Raw genomic sequence first — 19,529 nt, forward strand, 5'->3', positions numbered from 1 at the left:
TTCCTGCGGCCCACCTAGGCCACGGGGGCGGCGCATCCCTCCCCGCGGAGAGCGGGAAAGGGAGCCGGGGCGCCCGCGGGGCGGGACTACAGGGCCCCCAGCTAGCGGCCGGCCTAGGCCTGCGCTCCGGAGAGGAGGGGGAGGAGGAAGCTCCGAGGGAGGGGCGGCCACTTCCTGACTCGCCTGCCAAGCGGAGGCCCGAGCTCCGAGCTCCGTCCGCGCCGCGCCGCGATGTCCGCAGGGTCAGCCAGGAGCCTGGCGAAGGGTGAGGCGCGTGGCCTGGAGTGGCTGCCCCGGAGCCGCCTGGGGTCCCCCACGGGGCGGGGGGGGGGGGGCCGGGCCGGGCCGCAGCGCGCGGGACCTCTGGGCGGCCCTGGGCGGCGGGGGGTGCGGTGCCCGCCGCTCTCGCTCTCGGGAGCTCACGGCCTCCGCGTCTGCCCCGCAGGAAGCGCGCCCCCGGGGCCGGTCCCCGAGGGCCTCATCCGCGTCTACAGCATGAGGTTTTGCCCGTTCGCCCAGAGGACACTCTTGGTCCTGAAGGCCAAGGGGATCAGGTAAGGGCTCGGGTGGGAGCCGTTCCCCCAGCGGCCTGGCAGCAGCTGCTGGGGTAGGGGGCGGCCGGGTGGGCAATCTCAGGGCCCCAGGGTCTTCCCTTCCTGCAAAATAAACTATTCTCGGACTTTTGGAGGACAAAGCAAATTATGAACCCACTTCCCAGGTGAGGGGTGGGAGGACTGCCACAGATTACACCAGTCTGGGATACCCCATTTCCATCAACCTAACCATTTTATGGATCTGAAAAGCTGAGGTTCTCATGAAGTTGGTGGTAGGCCGAGATCCCTTGACAGGTAATGACCAGCGGCCGCTCTTTTAGCTCTGGTAGATCACTGATTCCTGGTTCACTGACCTTTTGCTTTCACCACACTTATACATGCATGCCCATCTTACATGATACTGTTTGCTGTTATTCTGATTATATAGTCCCTTCCCTAATAGCTGGCAGTTTACCCCAGTGCAGAGTCCAAGCCTTGACCTGGTGCTGAGTCACTATACTGTACATATTTCTGTAGCTTGGGTTGTTGAGTCAAAGTGTATATGCTTAAAAATTCAATCTTTTGTGAAGCCTCTTTGCAATTAAAGTTTTTAAAAAGATTGATTTATTTATTCATGAGAGACAGAGAGAGGCAGAGACACAGAAGGAGAAGCAGGCTGCTCACAGGGAGCCTGACATGGGACTGGATCGGATCACATCCTTTGTTTTTTTTTTTTTTAAGATTTTTTAAAAAAAATATTTATTCATGAGAGGCAAAGAGAGAGAGAGAGAGAGAGACACAGGCACAGGCAGAGGGAGAAGCAGGCTCCATGCAGGGAGCCCAACATGGGACTTGATCCCGGGACTCCAGGATCAGCCCTGGGCTGAAGGCAGCGCTAAACCGCTGAACCACCCGGGCTTCCCAAAACCAAATGGTTTTTGAGTATTGGTTATCCATGGGGAATATACAACAGTCACATGGCTCCTGACACCAATATCCATTGGAGTTGCTTTCCTTCCAATGATCTTTGGAATCTGTTGAGCAGACATTAGGTACCTGTGGTAAAGAAGTTTAAAACATAGTCCTCATTCTTAAGAAATTTTCTATCCATGTGCTTAGGGTTTATAAACTAATTTTAGTCTTCTAGGGAAAGAATTAGGCAGACAATAATTTTCCCCAAAAGAATGTAAGATACGTTCCAAAGAAAAAAATATATTTTCAGATTAGCCATCACTTCACTAAGATTTGCATCTTATTCGGATGAAATTGATCCTGAACACATAGCAAAATATTCAACATTTAGTAACATTTATCCAGAATGTTATGTTTTATCCAAATACTACAATATTTTCCATATTAGAATTTCTTATAATAAGAAATTAAGAGTAATCTTATTCAAATAGGATTGAAAAAAGATATATCTTGTGCTCATGTAATTGAAAAGTACAGGAGCAAAGAACAGCTGGATTGGGAAACATAAAGTCCTGATTCATGTGCCCCTCTGGAACTCTAGGTTGAAAACAACCCTACCTTATTTACTGGGATAGTTTTCTAAAGGAAAAATTGAACTGATTTATAGTGTGTGTATGGGGGTGGAGAAAACAGTTGGCAGGTAGTGCAAACAACAGAGGTCTTCTACATTCATGGACCAGTCTTTAGTTTGATGCCCAGAAGACTTTTGTTAGAGAGGTGCTAGATTTTTGCTACATGGTATCACCTAACTAAGCGTGGTTTTCTCTAAAGTGCATATTCCAACTTGTTACGGCAGGTGTGTTGACTTGTGGGCTCATAATGTCAGGTTACCAAATGCATGTGTGTTCTAAGAACTTTCTTTATCACAAAAGCCAGGCTCTACCTTTTGTTTTCATGGTATAAGATTTCAGAAATGTTAATTCCTTGGCAGGGATTGGCCTTGGATTTCTTTTGATGACTCATAATCTGTCAGCACATGAACCTCTATATACACAAATGTATACTAGTGTTCAATCCAGCCCTTCTTGTTTCCATGGGGGATTACATATTTAAATCCTCAAACTAAACACTGTTCTAACGACTGAGGTGGATGGGGAAATAGGAAACAAGAGGTGTTGGAGTATATTATTTTTTAGTAACTAACTTGTTCTATTGAACAGTTACCCAGCTTGGACAATTACACGGACCTGGCTTTAACAATTATATGAAACTTTCCTTTCTCTCATTTCCTCTATAATCTCTCAGGCAGGAAACAAGTTAGATCTAGTTACAGTCTGAATACAGCTTGGATTTCATCTGGTTTCTTCCCTTTTGGTTTGCTTAGTGTGATTTACCCATGTAACATTTAAAGATTTTATTTATTTATTCATGAGAGACACACAGAGGCAGAGATATAGGCAGAGGGAGAAGCAGGCTCCTTGAGGGGAGCCTGATGTGGGACTCGATCCCAGGACTCCCGGACCATGACCTGAGCCAAAGGCAGATGCTCAACCACTGAGCCACCCAGGCATCCCTACCCATGTAACATTTTAAAAAATATCAGTGCATGGACATTTAATCTGAAACTTTATATTGTGGGTGGATTTTTTGGATTCCTTAATAACCTTCTTTTCAATTTAGCAAAAGGAATTGAATTTTATCATATTGATTCTCATATAGTAATTAGTGAATACAATTTGGCTAGTTACCTTATATAATTTACGATTAGAATACTGCTTAGTCCAAAATGGGGTATGTTATTGACAATCTTGAAGCATTTCCACTTATTCATTCATTCATTCAACAAATATTTGCTCAACCCTATCCGACAATCTTGAAGCATTTCCACTTATTCATTCATTCAACAAATATTTACTCAACCCTATCTGAAACCATTTTTGTTTTCATAGGATTTAAATGTATTTGAAATTTTATTCCTGTACATGTTTATTAATATGAACAAGGTGTTGTGTCCAAGATTGCGAATCCGCGAAACCACCAAGGAGCCGACACCGATGCAAACACACGAGGGTTTATTTACAAGCTCGAGCTTGGGTCCAAGTGTACCTGACACAGTGGAGCAGGGACTTGGACCCCGAGACTAAGAGGCGTAGCAGCTTTACAGGGGCCAGTGGCCAATGAGATTGTAACGTACGCAGAAAGTTGCAGTCCACACACAGGTGGCCGATTGAATTACATTTTACCCTATAGTATCCATTTGAGCTGGCCTATTACTTTGGTCAGAATTGGCGCTCAGTTTTGGCTGGCACAAGGCAGAGTTACATGGTTATGAGCCGATTTCCGATTAGGGTGTGCCCAGCGGCTGGACTAGGGTGGGGCAGCGCCTTAAGCAATAAGCAGGTCATGTGGGGGTGATACAGGAGGTGGCAGGTGCAGCACAAAATGGGAGTTAATCCTGCTCTGCTTGTCAAGGGGTAGGGGATTTTTGTTAAATTTCCTGGGTCCAAAAAAAATTAAAATTTCCTGGGTCCCACACAAGGTACATAAAATCCCTGCTTTCATGGAGCTTGCATTATCGAGAGGTGACATAAGCATGTAAATAAATGGGCAAAGTAATTTCAGGTATATGTCATCGGTTCAACGAAGAAAGTGAAACAAAATGATCATGTAGTAGAGGCTCTCAGCAGCTTCAGAGACAGTAGTCAGGGAGGGCCTGAAGACAGGCAGAGATAGCAGAGGAACACAATGTAAATGCTCTAAGGTGAGAACATGTTTGGCAAATTCAAGGGACATAAAAAAGGCCAGTGTGGCCAGATTGTAATGACCGGCGGCCAATTCCTAGGAAACAGGGATGACAGGAAAGAAGGGGCCAGAGCACATGCCACAGAGGGGTTTAGTTTTTTTATCCTCATTGCAATGAGAATCAATCAATGGGTTGCAAACAGGAGGGTGACCTGATCCAATTTACTTTTGTGTGTGGAAAATGGACTGTGGGGAGGACACAGTGGAAGCAGAGAGGCTGGGAGGAGAATACAGTAGAGGTCCAGCTGGCAAATAATGTTTTGGACAAGGAGGCAGGCAGTGGTCAAACTGAGATGTTGATATGATTTGGAGGTCTAACTGACAAGTCTTGATGATCCATTTGACTTGAGGAAGAGGGAGCAAGGGAAAAGGGATCCAGACTGAGTTGAATCCTAAATTTGGGGTCTGATGAGCTGAGTGGATGGTAGGACCAGTGAGGATTTACTCAGAAGTACAAAAAAAAGTGCCACTCTCTTCATTGCTTTCCATGTCTCTTTCAGGCATGAAATCATCAACATCAACCTGAAAAATAAGCCTGAGTGGTTCTTTAAGAAGAATCCCTTTGGCCTAGTGCCAGTTCTGGAAAACAGTCAGGGTCAATTGATCTATGAATCTCCTATCACTTGTGAGTATCTGGATGAAGCATATCCAGGGAAGAAGCTGTTGCCGGATGATCCCTATGAGAAAGCTTGCCAAAAGATGGTGTTTGAGTTATTTTCCAAGGTGTGTATATAAGAAACTTCAGCTCCTCTCTGAAGAAACTTTGCTTTTCAAGCTAAGTCAGTGTTGTCATTTGTGATTCAGTGATGTAGGAAAGGAAAACAAAGCAGTGCTCCCGTCTGCTCTGACATGTCCTGCAAACCTGCTTGCCTCTCCAGAGTTAGCCCTCTTCACTCTTCAGACCCTGTGTTCTAGCCACACCGAAGGTTTTGTTTTCCCAGACTCCCTACCTCCTCCTAAACTTTTGCTGGGAGGTTCTTCCCCCTTCTCTCACTTTGCCTGATTATCTCCAAGTTCTCTTTCATGTGTCTGCTCAGGTTCTGCTGCCTTCCAGAAGCGTGTCCGGGCTGGGTTGGTGCCCAGCCCTAGGGTCTGACATGTGCTAACTCCTGTCAGTGACTGCCTTCTTGCCTGTGTTGCACCGGGGCTGTGAGCTCCTTTCGGCAGAGGCCGCGTTCCCATCACTGTTGGCTCCCTGCCTCAGTCTCCCACCAGCTCTGCCACTCCCTAGCTGTGTGACTCTGAGCAAGTTACTTATTTACTTCTGTGCCTCAGCTTCTCACTTGTAAAAGGAGTATAGTAATTGCTCTGTTCTTCTGGATAAAAATCAGTTTCTATAAAACAGGGAGCCTGTTTCTCAGCTCTGACTCGGGGCTTGATCCCAGGACCCTGAGACCATGACCTGAGCTAAAGGCAGTTGCTTAACCAACTGAGCTACGTTGGCACCCCTCCCCCCACCAAAAAAATAAAATTTTTAAGGAAGCAGAAATTAAGAGTATCGTTGAGGGACTTGATAATATATGAAGCAGACATTTAAGGAAAAGCAGGGATAAAAAACCAGGTAGGCCCAGTTGGAACTGTGGACAGAAGTGCTGCCTACAAACCTTCAGTTCAATGAGGGCAAGCTGTACTGACCTGGATGGGATTTCAGACATTCTCCTATATTTTTTACAAGCACCTGTTGACTTAAACTGGGAAATGATATCAAAGACTGAAGTATTAAAAGATATAAACACCTCCAGCACGACCACCACGCGTCTGACGCTACACCTGGTGAACATCCTTCTCACGTCCTCCCCGAGGTAGAAAGCAGAAAGATTCTCTTCCCCAGTGCCCTTTGCAACTGGGGTGAAGGCCTGGGACCAAGGCTCTTCTGTCAGAAACGGACGAGGTAGAGCTGGATTCAGAAATGAGCAATGTGAGGAGACAGGCTTGGTGTGGGGCACCGGTTCTGCTGGCGAGAGTGCTGTGGGGCAGAGCTGCAGGCTTTGGGGAGCCGTAGTCGTGGTTGCAAGATGAAATTCTGGAGCAGAAGCAGCGGCAGGGCTAAGGCATTAGTTACCCCAGAACCCATCCTCTGGCAGGGCACGAACTAGTGCACCTACTGCTCAACTCCCTGGCAGCATGGGGTGCTTCCCATCAGGTCAGTTCTGAGCATGACTTTCAGAATGTTCCAGCTTAGTTCCCAGCCTATCTTTTCAGACTCTCAATAATTCTATGAGTTACTCAGTGTCTAATTAAGACATTTTTTGGCTCAAACTCACCAAAGTGGGTTCTATTATTTGCAACGTATAAAATCCTGACTGGGGAATTTCTGACTGGGTAGCTCAGTAGTTGGGCATCTGACTTCGGCTTAAGTCATGATCCTGAGGTCCTGGGATCGAGCCCTGCATCGGGCTTCTTGCTCAGCAGAGAACTTGATTTTCCCTTCCCTCCACACTTGTGCTATTGGTCACTATCTCTGTCTCTCCCTCTCATGTAAATAAATAAATAAAATCTTAAAGTAAAATCCTGACCAAACAGCACCTCACTCCCCAAAACTGTTTCTAAGATCAGTATCCAACCTCTGGGAACACAGAAATTAGTGCAGCTTTAAGGTGTCTCCAACACCCTGACCTGGGACTCGAGGGTTCCATCATGCTTTTCTGTGAGGAAGTTGGTATAGTTTACATCACACCGATAACTACAAAATTATTCTCTGTCTAGGTTCCATCTTTGGTAACAGGCTTTCTGAGAAGACAAAATAAGGAAGATGGCTCTGGCCTAAAAGAAGAATTACGGAAGGAATTCAGCAAGCTAGAGGAGGTAATCTCTTCTCCTGGGTTTTGTCAGAGTGAAATGAAACATTGTATCCTCTGTCTTCTTTCTTCCTTCTTCTTTTTTTTTTTTTTTCAAAGATTTTATTTATTATTCATGAGAGACACAGAGAGAGTGGTAGAGACACAGGCAGAGAGAGAAGCAGGCTCCATGCAGGGAGCCTGACGTGGGACTCGATCCCGGGTCTCCAGGATCATGCGCTGGGCTAAAGGCAGTGCTAAACCACTGAGCCACCCAAGCTGCCCTGTCTTCTTCCTTCTATACTGTCCTTTATACTCCCTTTCCCCAAATCACTTTGTGGCAATTAGTAATAATATCAAAAGGAATTTGAGGTTATGACAGATTGCTATGAGCTGTTGTGTTAAACATACAAGCCAAAACACCATTATAAAATAAAGCTTAACACCTTAATAAGCTAAAGTTTATCAAAATGAACAGTCATGGAACCAGCACCCATATCAAGAAACGTTAGTTTTGGGTGTTTTAATACTTTCTACACATGGAATCATATGATATGCACTCTTTTGGGTCTGGCTTCTTTCATACAGTATTAGATTTGTGAGATTCATCTGTGTTGTATGTAGTTCATTCCTATCTTTTATGTACTGTTTCAACATATGATAGGAGTTTGTTTCTCCATTTTACTCCTGATGGACAGTAACATTTCCACTTTGGGGCTATTACAAATTGTGCTGCAATAACATTTTTCAACCTTTCTTTTGGTGAACATATGTTCATATTTCCAAACAGTAGAATTACTGGGTTAGAGTATGCACGCACTCAGCTTTAGTTCATACTGTCAAAACACAGTTGCACCAGTTTATACTCCTACCAGCAGTGGTTCCACACCCTTGTTGACTTTGCCTTGTTAATTTTAGCCATTATGATGGATATGTAGTGGTATTACATTTTGGCTCTAATTTGCATTTCCCTGATGTCTAATGTAATTTAATACCTTTTCAAATGGTTTTTGGCCATTTGAATATCCTCTTTTGTGAAGTTCAAGTCTGACCCAATTTTCTAATGAGTTGTCGTTTTTATTATTGCCAGTAGTTCTCTCTATATTCTGAATACCAGTCCTTTGTTGGGTATATGTATTACAAAGATCCTGTACTCTGTTGCTTTTCTTTTTTTTTTTTCCTCTATTTTCCAGTTCATTTTATCAGTTGCTGGTTTCATCCCAAACCAGGAGATTCTAAAGTTCAAACAAAAAGCAGCTTGAATACGTCAGTAAAAGCTGCTGCTCTCACTTGCTGTACTTAACTTGCCTTACTCATTTCTAATGATGAATCTTACTAAGTGCACAAATAACAAGTACTCTTATGCTGTTTATGTCCAGGTTCTGACCAATAAGAAGACAACTTTCTTTGGTGGTAATTCTCTTTCTATGATTGATTACCTCATCTGGCCCTGGTTTGAACGGCTGGAAGCTCTGGAGTTAAATGAGTAAGACATTTGAATATTTTATGCATAATTTAAGATAATGATAACTGGAAGAGTATATATTGACCTTTTTTTCCGAACAAAAATTAAAATATTTTATATAATTGGTATGAATGGGAACAAGCAACAGGAGGAGCATCTCAGACCATCCAGGGCATATACTCACCATCCTTCTCCATTCCTGGAGTGTGTAGGGGAGGGGTGGGCAGAGAGTTCTATGACATGTAGTAAAATGTTTTAAAAGTAACTTACTCCCTTCTCTCCAATTAAAAATCCGTAAGGATGGACATTTTTATAAGCATGTGATGCAGGATTATATGACCAATACTACCTCCCATTTACCAGAAGGATTCCCACACTATTTTCCAAATTCCATGTTTTGAAGTTTGGCAGCCACCTTGGCTTACTCCCAATTCTTAGAGCTTAGAGGTATTCAAGTTTACTTTTAGTCACAGTCTGGCTGTAGAATAATAAATATATGACATTCATTGTGTCTTTCATGTTCTCCTTCTAAAAAGTTATTAGTCTAGGGGATCCCTGGGTGGCTTAGTGGTTTAGTGCCTGCCTTTGGCCCAGGGCGTGATCCTGGGGTCCCGGGATCGAGTCCCACATCAGGCTCCCAGCATGGAGCCTGCTTCTCCCTCTGCCTGTGTCTCTGCCTCTCTCTCTCTCTCTCTCTCTCCCCCCCCCCACCCCCGTGTCTCTCATGAACAAATAAATAAAATCTTAAAAAAAAAAAAGTTATTAGTCTACCTGGACAAATTCTCATGCTGACTGAGCAGGTCACTTCACTCTAAGATTCCTTTTCCATGAAACAAGGACCTCTACAATATCTATCAAATCTACTATTCTGATTATATGCATTTTTAAAAAAGATTTTATTTATTTTTCTTTCAAAGATTTTCTTTATTCATGAGAGGCACAGAGAGAGGCAGAGACATAGGTAGAGGGTGCAGGCTCCCCTTCGGGAGCCCAATGTGGAACTCCATCCCAGGACTCTGGGATCACTACCTGAGCCACCCAGACATCCCCTGATTATGTGCATTTTAAAGAAATATTTTAAAAGATTAGAGGAAAACAAAAGGAAACTGCAGAGTGATACCGATACAGGAGGCTTTGCAAGGCTTTCCTAATTAATCTAGCTCACATCTTCATCCTTTTCCCTCCCCACAGTTGTGTAGACCACACTCCAAAACTTAAGCTCTGGATGGCAGCCATGAGAGAAGATCCTGCCGTATCAGCCCTCCTCAATGAGGCCAACACCCTTCGAGGATTCCTCAATCTCTACTTGCAGAACAGCCCCGAGGCCTGTGACTATGGGCTCTGATGGGGGCAAGAGTCAGCAATGAAATGTCTGATATTTTCTTTCACTAAATGTCTGATATTTTCTTTCACTAATATGAGTAAAAATGCGCTTTCATTTTACCTCTCTCTCATCTCACATTTTTACACTCTCACGTCTCATTGGATCACCGTCTCTGATTTGACATCATGGCTTAACTGTGGGGTTTCCTTGAGGCTCTCCTGTAGAAAAGTAAGCACATTTCCTGTCTCACGATGCTCACAAGATTCTAAGGATTTTATCAGTGTGTGCTGCAAACCTCTAAGTCATCGTCTCTGGTAAGAACTGGACTTCAGTCTAGATTTCTTACTGCCCACAGGACATTTCCACTTGGATACCCTGTCGTTTCAAGAGCTGCCCTCTCTCTCAAGTCTTCAATCCTCATTCTTTCCTTTCCATCAACTCCACTACCTTTCTTATTCCCATTGTCACCACTGAAGACTAGACTCATAGCACCTCAAAGTCAGGTAACTAGGAGTCCTATTTGGTCTCCCAGTCCCCAATCTCAATCCCCTTCAGATTTTTCCTGCCAACTCCCGTGTTGGGTAGGATACCCCAGCAGGGGTCCCATAAATGTAATTATATACTGTGAGGACAGCCTCCATCAATTCGGTATAAATCTAAATGAGTAATTCAAAAACATTCACGCCACCTTGCATATACTTCCACAGCCCACTAGGCTTCTATTTCATTTCTAACATCCCATCACCTCCATGAGAAGGCAGGTCGGAGAGCATCATTTCATTGTACAGATGATTTCACCCAGATCCCGAGGTTGAGTCCGCAAGATGCTGGCAGAGAGATCCGGAGAGCACAGCCAGCACACGACTCTTCCCATCAAAATCAGGGAGCTGTCCACCCGCCCCCATCGGTTTCCCCTACTTATTTTTGTTTTTTAAAGATTTATTTATTCATGAGAGACACAGGCAGAGGAGAAGCAGGCTCCATGCAGGAGCCCGAGGCGGGACTCGATCCCGGGTCCCAGGATCACGCCCGGGGCTGCAGGCGGGTGCTGCACCGCTGGGCCCGGCTGCCCGCCCCTGCTTATTCTGAAACGTAAGAGCGCATAACAATCAGCCGAGGCTCGCCGCCGGGTTCCCCACTCGGTGGGTCCAGGGAGCGCCGCCAAGTCCACATTGGAGATGAGCCCCCCGCGCCCCGTGATGCAGGCGATCCGGGGGCCGCGCCCCGAGAGGCAGTGAGAACCGGTTGACTTCACAAAAGGCTTCCCGCAGCCCACCCTCGGCCGCCCCCAGCGCCCAGGCCCCGGGCGGACCCACCTCTGCCGCCGGCCGCCTGCCCCGCCCTCCAGGCCCGGGTCGGATGCAGACCCCCGCGCCGAGGCGCCACCGCCAGCCACTAGCGGGCCTCCACGGCGGCCAGCCACGGACACGGCGAGGCCTCGCGACTCCGGCGTCCAGCAGCCTGTAACGCGGCCGCCCATTGGCTCGGCTGCGTACTGCTCGGCCGCGGAGCTTCCAAAGGCCTTAAGGATTGGCTGGAGCTCCGGGCGCCGCGGCCAGTTGGCGGGTAGGATCGCGGTCTAGGGGGCGGGTTCGCCTGGGGCCCCGCCTCCCTCCGCCCCCGCCCCCGCCCCGCGCTGCCGCCGCCGCTCCCGGTCCGGTGTCCGGTCCCCCAGCCCGGCGCGGAGGTCCCTGGCGGGAGGGGGAGGTGGTCTGTCCGGTCTGCGAGGCATTGGAAGGGAGAAGGGGCTTGAGGTCAATTCTGGATTTGGGGGTTTTTCAGGAATTTCGGGTTTGCCTAACCCTTCTAAAAGAAAAATCCGACGACTTAACCTCATCAAAGTTTCATCAAAGATTTTAACATCAAGAAAGGCACAAGGTCTATGACTTAAAGAATAGGTCGTTAAAGCGAATCCCTTTAGCGTAAAAAGGAAGAAAAAAAAAAACCTCACTGAATTGTTCTTATTGTTCTGATTTGGCTGGAGACAGGTAAAGGGGACCTCAGATCAGGATTCCCAGTCCTGCACTGGGCACCCCTGGGTTAGCTACATTACAGGACACTGGGAGGTGCGGCATTTGGTCCCCGGGAATGTCTTCACTTTATGAATACTTACGGGACTTCCCTGCTGTGTTCCAATACTAATAAAAATAATAGCTGATGTTAGATGCTTACTAGATATGAAATGCCTCTCAACCAGTATCTGAATTAATCCTCCCCAAGCCCTAGAATATATTGGTACTATTGCCTCCAAATTATGGATGGGATCAAAAGGGCATAGAAAGAAAAATGTGTGTTTCTCAAGGTCACCAACCTAGGTAATGCTGAAAAAGGTGATTCAAATCCAGCCTGAGCTCTTAGAGTCCTTGAGAGAGAAGAACTCACATATGCTTCCACCTGGGTCTGTCTTTAGTCACTAGCATTTAGAGGTTAAGCCAGGAGAGGATAGTATCCACTTTATGACACATCATATGTCTGGGACTTAACAGGAAGTGTTGAGGTTCCTTTTCCAAACTTAGTGTTTTGTTTGATTTTACGGTGTTTAACTTTGGCTGTTTTCGGGATCTTGAAAATCTGCCTTTGCTCCTTCAAATGTTATCATGTTAAAATGTTTTAATTTTTTTTTCTGTGATCCCCCAAGCTGTAAAGAGAAATAGGAATAGGAAAGCAGAATCTAGTACTTAAAAAGTCTCCTTTGACTCAGGTTTACCTAATGGGGAGGTGAAGTTCCGCTTCTGATAACTTTAGTAATTTTATTTGATATGTCCCAGATGTGTGTGTGTGTGTGTGTGTGTGTGTGTTTCGTGGAGGAGGGATGTAGGATCTGATAAAGGTGGTCAAAAGGTACACAGTTTCAGTTATAAGATAAGTAAGTCCTGGGGATGTACTGTGCAATGAGATGAGTGTACTTAACATTGCTGTTTGATATATTTGAAATTTGCTAAGAAAGTAGATCTTAAAAGATCTCATGGGGAGAATTTTTTTATATACCTGTATGAGGAGATGGATGTTAACAAAACCTATTGTGGTAATTATACCAGTTAGGTAAATCAAGTCATTGTGTTGTGTATCTTAAACTCATTCAGAGCTGTATGTCAATTATATCTCAATAAAAATGAAACAAAAACGTTCCAAGGGCATTAGAACATAGGATTCCTTATGATCCTAACTTTCTGGAAATAGTCCTGAGTTTAGACCTATTTGAAAATAGAGCTTTTTCCCTTACTTATCTCACTCTTTGAACTTGGTGAACAATTTTTGAACACCCAGTAACAGAATTTTTCATGTAAATTAGGCTTCTGAAATATTAAGAGAATGTCCTCCAGTTCCTGCCACTGCCAGAGACTAATGTGGAAAAAAAAAAAAAAAGATTTTAAGAACTACAAAACGCAAACTCCACTTTCCTTTCCTTAAAACAGAGACTTGTGTAATGAGTAAAGAAACTATTTCTGGGATCCCTGGGTGGCTTGGCGGTTTGGCGCCTGCCTTTGGCCCAGGGTGTGATCCTGGAGTCCCAGGATCAAGTCCCACCTCGGGCTCCCAACATGGAGCCTGCTTCTCCCTCTGCCTGTGTCTCTGCCTCTCTTTCTCTCTCTCTCTCTCTCTAGGTCTATCATGAATAAATAAATAAATCTTAAAAAAAAAAAAAAAGAAAGAAACTATTTCTGTGGTGGCATTCTTTTCCTAGAAGGCTTGAGTCATTATTACCCATGACTGAAGTTTCCCACATTTTCAAAACAGATCTGATTATATTTCAGGTGGCTAGAAATATTTTAGAGTAGGTTTCATATGGCCATATTTCTATTTGTTTTTTGCTTGAGTTAATCAGTATAATAGAGGTCTAGACATGATACAATAACATAAGAAAGAAAGTTTGCGTAGAGGATTTCAAAGAGGTACGTATCAGTTCTTAGAAAGGAAGTGGGGAGGGCAGCCCGGTGGCTCAGCGGTTTGGTGCTGCCTTCAGCCCAGGGCCTGATCCTGGAGACCCAGGATCCAGTCCCACGTCAGGCTCCCTGCATGGAGCCTGCTTCTCCCTCTGCCTGTGTCTCTGCCTCTCTCTGTCTGTGTCTCTCATGAATAAATAAATAAAATCTTAAAAAAAAAAAAAAGGAAGTGGGGATAAGTTTAAAGGTCATTTTTTTTTAATTTTTTTTAAATTTAAAAAATTTTTCCAGGGAAACCATAGCATTCAGTGGTAAGATTAAAAACCACACTACTGAAATGTAGCCTGCAGCATTCAACCCATTCAACTGGCATTAAATTGGTAACTGGTGAAAGAAGTATTCTGAGTTGAATTTCCATCCTAATGCACTTGACAAAACAGAATTGCAGTGCATTTCATCTTTCTAGGTACAAAATTGGAGTGCACTATGCTATTAAACATGTGTTCTTATTCACTATTATTAGTTATTAATTTTCAAGTGCACACACTGAGCTTTTACTATACTGAGAATGTGCACGATTACATTCAATATTCAAAACCTATCAAGTAGGTACTGTGTTCTCTTTTTATAGATGAGGACGATGAAGATCCAAGAAGTTAGAGAGCTTGCCTAAGTGCCAAAGCCAGGGTTTAAATACAGTGCCAAGTGAGAATCTTGACATTACATTGCTTCCCTTCAGAGGAAGAAGTGTTTCCATTGTTCTCCCTATTCTTTTCTTTTTTTTTTTTTTTCCCCCTATTCTTTTCTAACTACACTAAATATACTCCCAATTTAGAATGTGGCTTCCCATACACAGGTATACTTTTAATAAATAATATCCTCCAACTCTTAGAGTTGGTTTCCCTTAAAAGATGGGAATAAGGAGAAGAAAGCTGGAAATACATTCTCTTTTGGCATAGTAAAAAGGTGATCCAGTAACTTAACTTTACAAATGGAATTCTCAGTTTGTCCATTGCTAATTAAATCATTGTCAATATAGAGCAGGGATGGGGAAACTAAGGCAAGCAGGCTAAATCCAGTCCACTGCTGGTTTTTGTACAGCCCAAGAACAAAGAGTGGTTTTTACATTTTTAAATGGTTAAAAAAAAAAAAAAAAAACAAGAGAAGAACCATAATTTGTGCCACAGAAAAATTATATGAAATTCGCCAAGAGTGAGCCCTAATGAAAACTATGGACTTTGGGCAATAATGTATAGATGCAGGTTCAGTAATTGTAAAAATGTACCTCTCTGATGGGGACTATTGATGGTGGAGGAGGTTGTGTTTGTGTAGGGGTAGTGAGTATATGGGAAATTTCTATGTATTCTCAGTTTTGTGGTGAACCTACAACTACTCTAAGAATAAAGTATATATATGTATATATATATATATATATAACTTATTGTATTATATTATATATATAATTTAAATTCAGTGTTCATAAATAATGTCTTATTGGAAGACAGCCATACCCATTCATTTATATATTGTCTATGGCTGTTTACATAGAGGTAAGTAGTTGAGATAAGATGGATGTTAATCCATTGACAAGCAATTCTCTGTCTCGAATAAATAAAAAAATTTAAAAAATGAAATTATAGAATTCTTTTTCTTTTTAAAAGATTTTATTTATTCATGAGAGAGAGAGAGAGAGAGAGAGAGAGGCAGAGACACAGGCAGAGGGAGGAGCAGGCTCCATGTAGGGAGCCCGACGTGGGACTCCATCCTGGGTCTCCAAAATCAAACCCTGGGCTGAAGGCAGCACTAAACCGCTCAGCCACCAGGGCTGCCCCAAAATTATAGAATTCTTATAGGACTGTTTTAAAAATTAAATGAGTGAATACACATAAAGCACCAAATACATGTAAATAATAATTTATTTTTATTTTGTCAATTTCACATTCCTCTTGTGATCCTCTCCCTTTAGAATTTGGATACATTTTCTCTTAACTCTTTGAAAGCTGCTTTATTTATATTTGTTTGCCTAGGAGTCATCGCCTTGTCTACCCAGAAGCTCTCCCATGACATGGTTATGTTTGTTGCTTTCATTTTACCACCCAATTTTTTCTTCTTGATCAAAATTAGCTCCAGAATAATAGTTATTCTATTACTTAATTTGTCTTTCAAAATGCAAAATTATTAGCATAGCAAGTCAATTTATCTTTTCCAATCCCAGATGTCTTGCTGACATATATGCATTTTCCTTTCAGAGAACATTTATTCAAACATTTTTGCCATTCTCCAATTCTTATAAAGTGACAACTATTCAAAATCATATGAAGTCACTCTGACTTAGCAAAAACTGTAACTGAGTCACACTCTGAAGATTTTAAAAGATTCTTATTCATTAGAAAAAACATAGTTAACGTACTAACCAACAATTTCTGGATAGATTGGAATTCTGAAGGCCAGAAGTTATCCATTCATAAGTTACATCATTAGGTTCTGTCATTTTAATAAAGATATTTAGATTCAGCTAACATTTGAGCAGCTATTATGTGCTATATTTTTTCCAGGGCTTATATTTCCTCTTCATACTGTGACCACTTTTAGAGGTCAAGACAATTAGTCGGGCTTTGGACTTTTAAAGTACTTTGACCCCACTAGCTGGTCATGTTGGGCAAATACTTTCATTTTTCTGAGGCTGTTTTTTTATTTTGTAAAATAGGAACAATATTAGATACCTAAATGAGTAATCATGAGAATCAAATAAGTAGTCGCTGGAAATCATTTAGTGTGACTGGGACATATATTTTTCTTTCCTTCTTTACCTATCAATCTTATACAATCCATTGACAAGCAATTCCTACTTCAACTAAGTCCTGCAAAACTAAAGGAATTATTTTAGCACCTGCTGAATTTCAGGATCTCAGCCTATCAGGGTCAAAGCAAAGACCAGCTATCTTTTCTACTTAAGGTAGATGGAAGAGCTATCCAAGTGGTCCCACATGGCTGGGCTGTTGGCATGTTTTCCATAGCAGTCAGAAAGGGTTTCCTCTGAAATGCATGCTGGGGGCGGAAAGAGCTCATACATTTGTTTCTGCCTCTAGGTAAAGAATGTTTCTATTCATCACCTGTTTTCCACAGCAGGGTAAAATCTCATAAATAGGGCCAGAACTAGGGTGAACCAAGAGCTATGTCCAGGGCACAAATTTTAAGGAGGCGCTCACTCTTAGGGTTATGCAAGATCTCAACACTACCAAGTTTTTCTTCCTTACTTGCTCTATACTGAGGGAATGCGGCTTTATATAAAATAAGCAAACAAATCTTACTTGTTATAGGGAGGTTGTGTCCAGTTGTCTTCCAGATGCGGAGGGAGGGCTTAGGATGGGAAAGAAAATATATCATCACTCTGGTCAAGTTTTATTAAACTCCCTTGAAAGACTTGCTGGAGCTTAAATACCCATTCTTCAGGGGGTTTTTTGATGTGGAAGAGAGACCCCAGTGAATACACTACTCACGAGTTCAAGGCAAGGGGTACTTTTCAGGGGTTTCTTGCCCAGCCCGACACTTAGGCCTCCAAATCTGGGGGTGTGGCTCTCTTGGTTAAGTTATCCTAGCTCCCGTCCCAGATCACTTCTCCTCTGTCCCCCTTTGCCACCCCACAGGCCCTCCCCGCCCCCACTCCCGCCCCGAGCTCAGTCGCTCAAAAATTGAATTTGGGGCAGGAGGGGCGTGCTGGAGCGCAGCTGTCCCGGGAGCCTGCGGCCGCGGCGACCACTGCACGCTGCGCAAGAGCCCAGAGACCATGGAGGATGCGAGCAGGACCTTCGGGAAAGGTGAGCCCCCTCGACAGCGCTCCCCGGCCTGGGGCTGGGGGCGCCGCGTGGCTGGGGAGGCTGGCTCTGGAGACCGGGTCGGGGTGGGGGGGGGGGCGGTGCTGCTCGGCCTTGACCCCCAGACCAGCGCGGCGGGGAGGAACCTCAAGGGATCCTCTGCACAAAAGTCGTACAGGTGTGTCGGGAGGCGTGGCGTGCACGGTCCCCTCGGGGTCCCGGGGAGGCGAGTGACCCCCTCTCCGCGCGGGCTCACGGGCCTCTGCATCCCCGCTCCCTGCACAGGAAGCCTCCCCCCGGGGCCGGTCCCAGAGGGCCTGATCCGCATCTACAGCATGAGGTTCTGCCCCTACGCGCACAGGACGCGCCTTGTCCTCCGGGCCAAAGGCATCAGGTGAGACGCGGGAGGCGGGGACCCGATGCGCGAGCGGAGGGCTCCACCTGCGGGGCGCCCCTCGCTTCAGAGGGCTCCTGGTGGCTCTTTCTAACGAGGCAAATCAGCAAACGGGGCAGCCCGGGTGGCTTAGCAGCCCAGGGCCTGATCCTGGAGACCCGGGATCGAGTCCCACGTCGGGCTCCCTGCATGGAGCCTGCTTCTCCCTCTGCCTGTGTCTCTGTGTCATAAATAAATATCTTAAAAAATATATATCAGTAAACGGTTAGCCGAGGGTGGCATGCAGCCTGCTTCTCCCTCTGCCTGTGTCTCTGTCATAAATCAATCAATCAATGGCTCAGCAGTTTAGCACCTGCCTTCAGCCCAGGGCCTGATCCTGGAGACCAGGGATCGAGTCTCACATCAGGCTTCCTGCATGGAGCCTGCTTCTCCCTCTGCCCGCGTCTCTGTATCATAAATAAGTAAGTAAGTAAGTAAGTAAATAAATAAATAAATCTTTAAAAAATTATATCAGTAAACGGTTAGCCGAGGGTGAGTTCTGCAGTGGGCATGGAGCCTGCTTCTCCCTCTGCCTGTGTCTCTGTGTCATCAATCAATCAATCAATCAATCTTAAAACACATGGATCAGTAAACGGTTAGCCGAGGGTGGGTTCTGCAGTGGGCGGTCCTGAACTGCAGAGCTTTCTTCGGAGCCCTGTCCCTGGTGAGAGTCTTGGGACAACTCCCTGGTCTGCAAGGCCGCTGCAGGCGGGGCGCTGCGGAGGCTCCGGGCCTTCTCCGACCGCTCCAGCCGCCGCCCCCCGCCCCCCGCCCCCCCACCCCCGCCGCCCCAGGCACCTGCGCCCCCCCCCGCCCCGCCCCCAAGCACCTACGGCTCTCCTCCTCCACTGCGCTTCCCGCACCCAGCCTTTTATCCGTTTATTCCTCTTTCCTCCACGCTGCCCAGCCCCACTTCCACCGCTGCCCCAGCTTCACCTCCTCCCCACTCAACCCCCCACACCCCCACCGGGACTAAATGTAAGTTCTTCTAGGTAGGGCTTTTGCCTCTCTTATTCCTGAGCTAGAAGAAAGCCTGGTGCCAGATAGGTATTTAAAAATACTTTCTGAATGACTGAACAAATAGTTCCAAACAATGAAAACAGAAAGAACTTCAGTCGAGAGGTGTCTTGAAGGTTCTGACATACTGAGAAATAGGTACATTTTCTTCCAGAAGGAATTTTGTAAAACTAGCACCTGCAAAGGAGGTCTGGAATAGGGACTGCCAAATGCAGCTGGCCTCAAAGCCAAAATGTTAAGATTGTGTTATTCCAGGCTTTTGACTCTTGGAGAGCCCATCCTTTAAGGGACAATTTCAGAATTTCAGAATCATGCCAGAGACATACTAATATAGAGACTATATTATAACCTATACTAATATAGAGATTTTTACAAAAAGATTGTATTTATTTATTTATTCATAAGACACATGGAGAGAGAGGCAGAGACATAGGCAGAGGGAGAAGCAGACTTCTTGCAGAGAACTCAATGTGGGACCTGATTCCTAGACCCCGGGATCATGCCCTGAGCTGAAGGCAGATGCTTAACTGCTGAGCCACCCAGGCATCCCTATAGAGATATCTTTAA

At 44.9% G+C, this 19,529-nt stretch overlaps 2 protein-coding genes and 1 long non-coding RNA gene across 5 annotated transcripts in view; 2 read left to right on the plus strand and 1 right to left on the minus strand.

The window, feature by feature from the left end:
* Positions 1 to 9,932, plus strand: GSTO1 (glutathione S-transferase omega 1). Its single transcript, XM_025467129.3, has 6 exons — positions 1 to 265; positions 446 to 554; positions 4,748 to 4,970; positions 6,954 to 7,052; positions 8,404 to 8,510; positions 9,681 to 9,932. Exons 1-6 carry the CDS (start codon positions 232 to 234, stop codon positions 9,832 to 9,834), a joined length of 726 nt encoding a protein of 241 aa, XP_025322914.1. The 5' UTR covers positions 1 to 231; the 3' UTR covers positions 9,835 to 9,932.
* On the minus strand, positions 1,254 to 11,268 carry LOC125753929 (uncharacterized). Its single transcript, XR_007406875.1, has 2 exons — positions 11,130 to 11,268; positions 1,254 to 10,898 (listed from the first exon to the last, which is right to left on the minus strand). It is a non-coding gene; the product is annotated as an uncharacterized LOC125753929 (long non-coding RNA).
* The window catches only part of GSTO2 (glutathione S-transferase omega 2), a 24,371-nt gene continuing 16,087 nt past the window's right edge, over positions 11,246 to 19,529 (plus strand). For 2 of the 3 annotated variants that reach the window (XM_025467126.3, XM_025467128.3), the window contains exons 1-3: positions 11,247 to 11,379; positions 17,345 to 17,515; positions 17,798 to 17,906. In XM_025467126.3, coding sequence (XP_025322911.1) covers positions 17,485 to 17,515; positions 17,798 to 17,906 — 140 coding nt within the window. In that variant the 5' untranslated portion in view covers positions 11,247 to 11,379; positions 17,345 to 17,484. Of the gene's footprint in view, positions 11,380 to 17,344; positions 17,516 to 17,797; positions 17,907 to 19,529 lie in introns of all 3 variants that reach the window. The other variant, XM_025467127.3, reaches the window with a different exon arrangement.

This window comes from Canis lupus, chromosome 28 (genome assembly GCF_003254725.2).
Source record: "Canis lupus dingo isolate Sandy chromosome 28, ASM325472v2, whole genome shotgun sequence".
Lineage (NCBI taxonomy): Eukaryota > Metazoa > Chordata > Mammalia > Carnivora > Canidae > Canis > Canis lupus.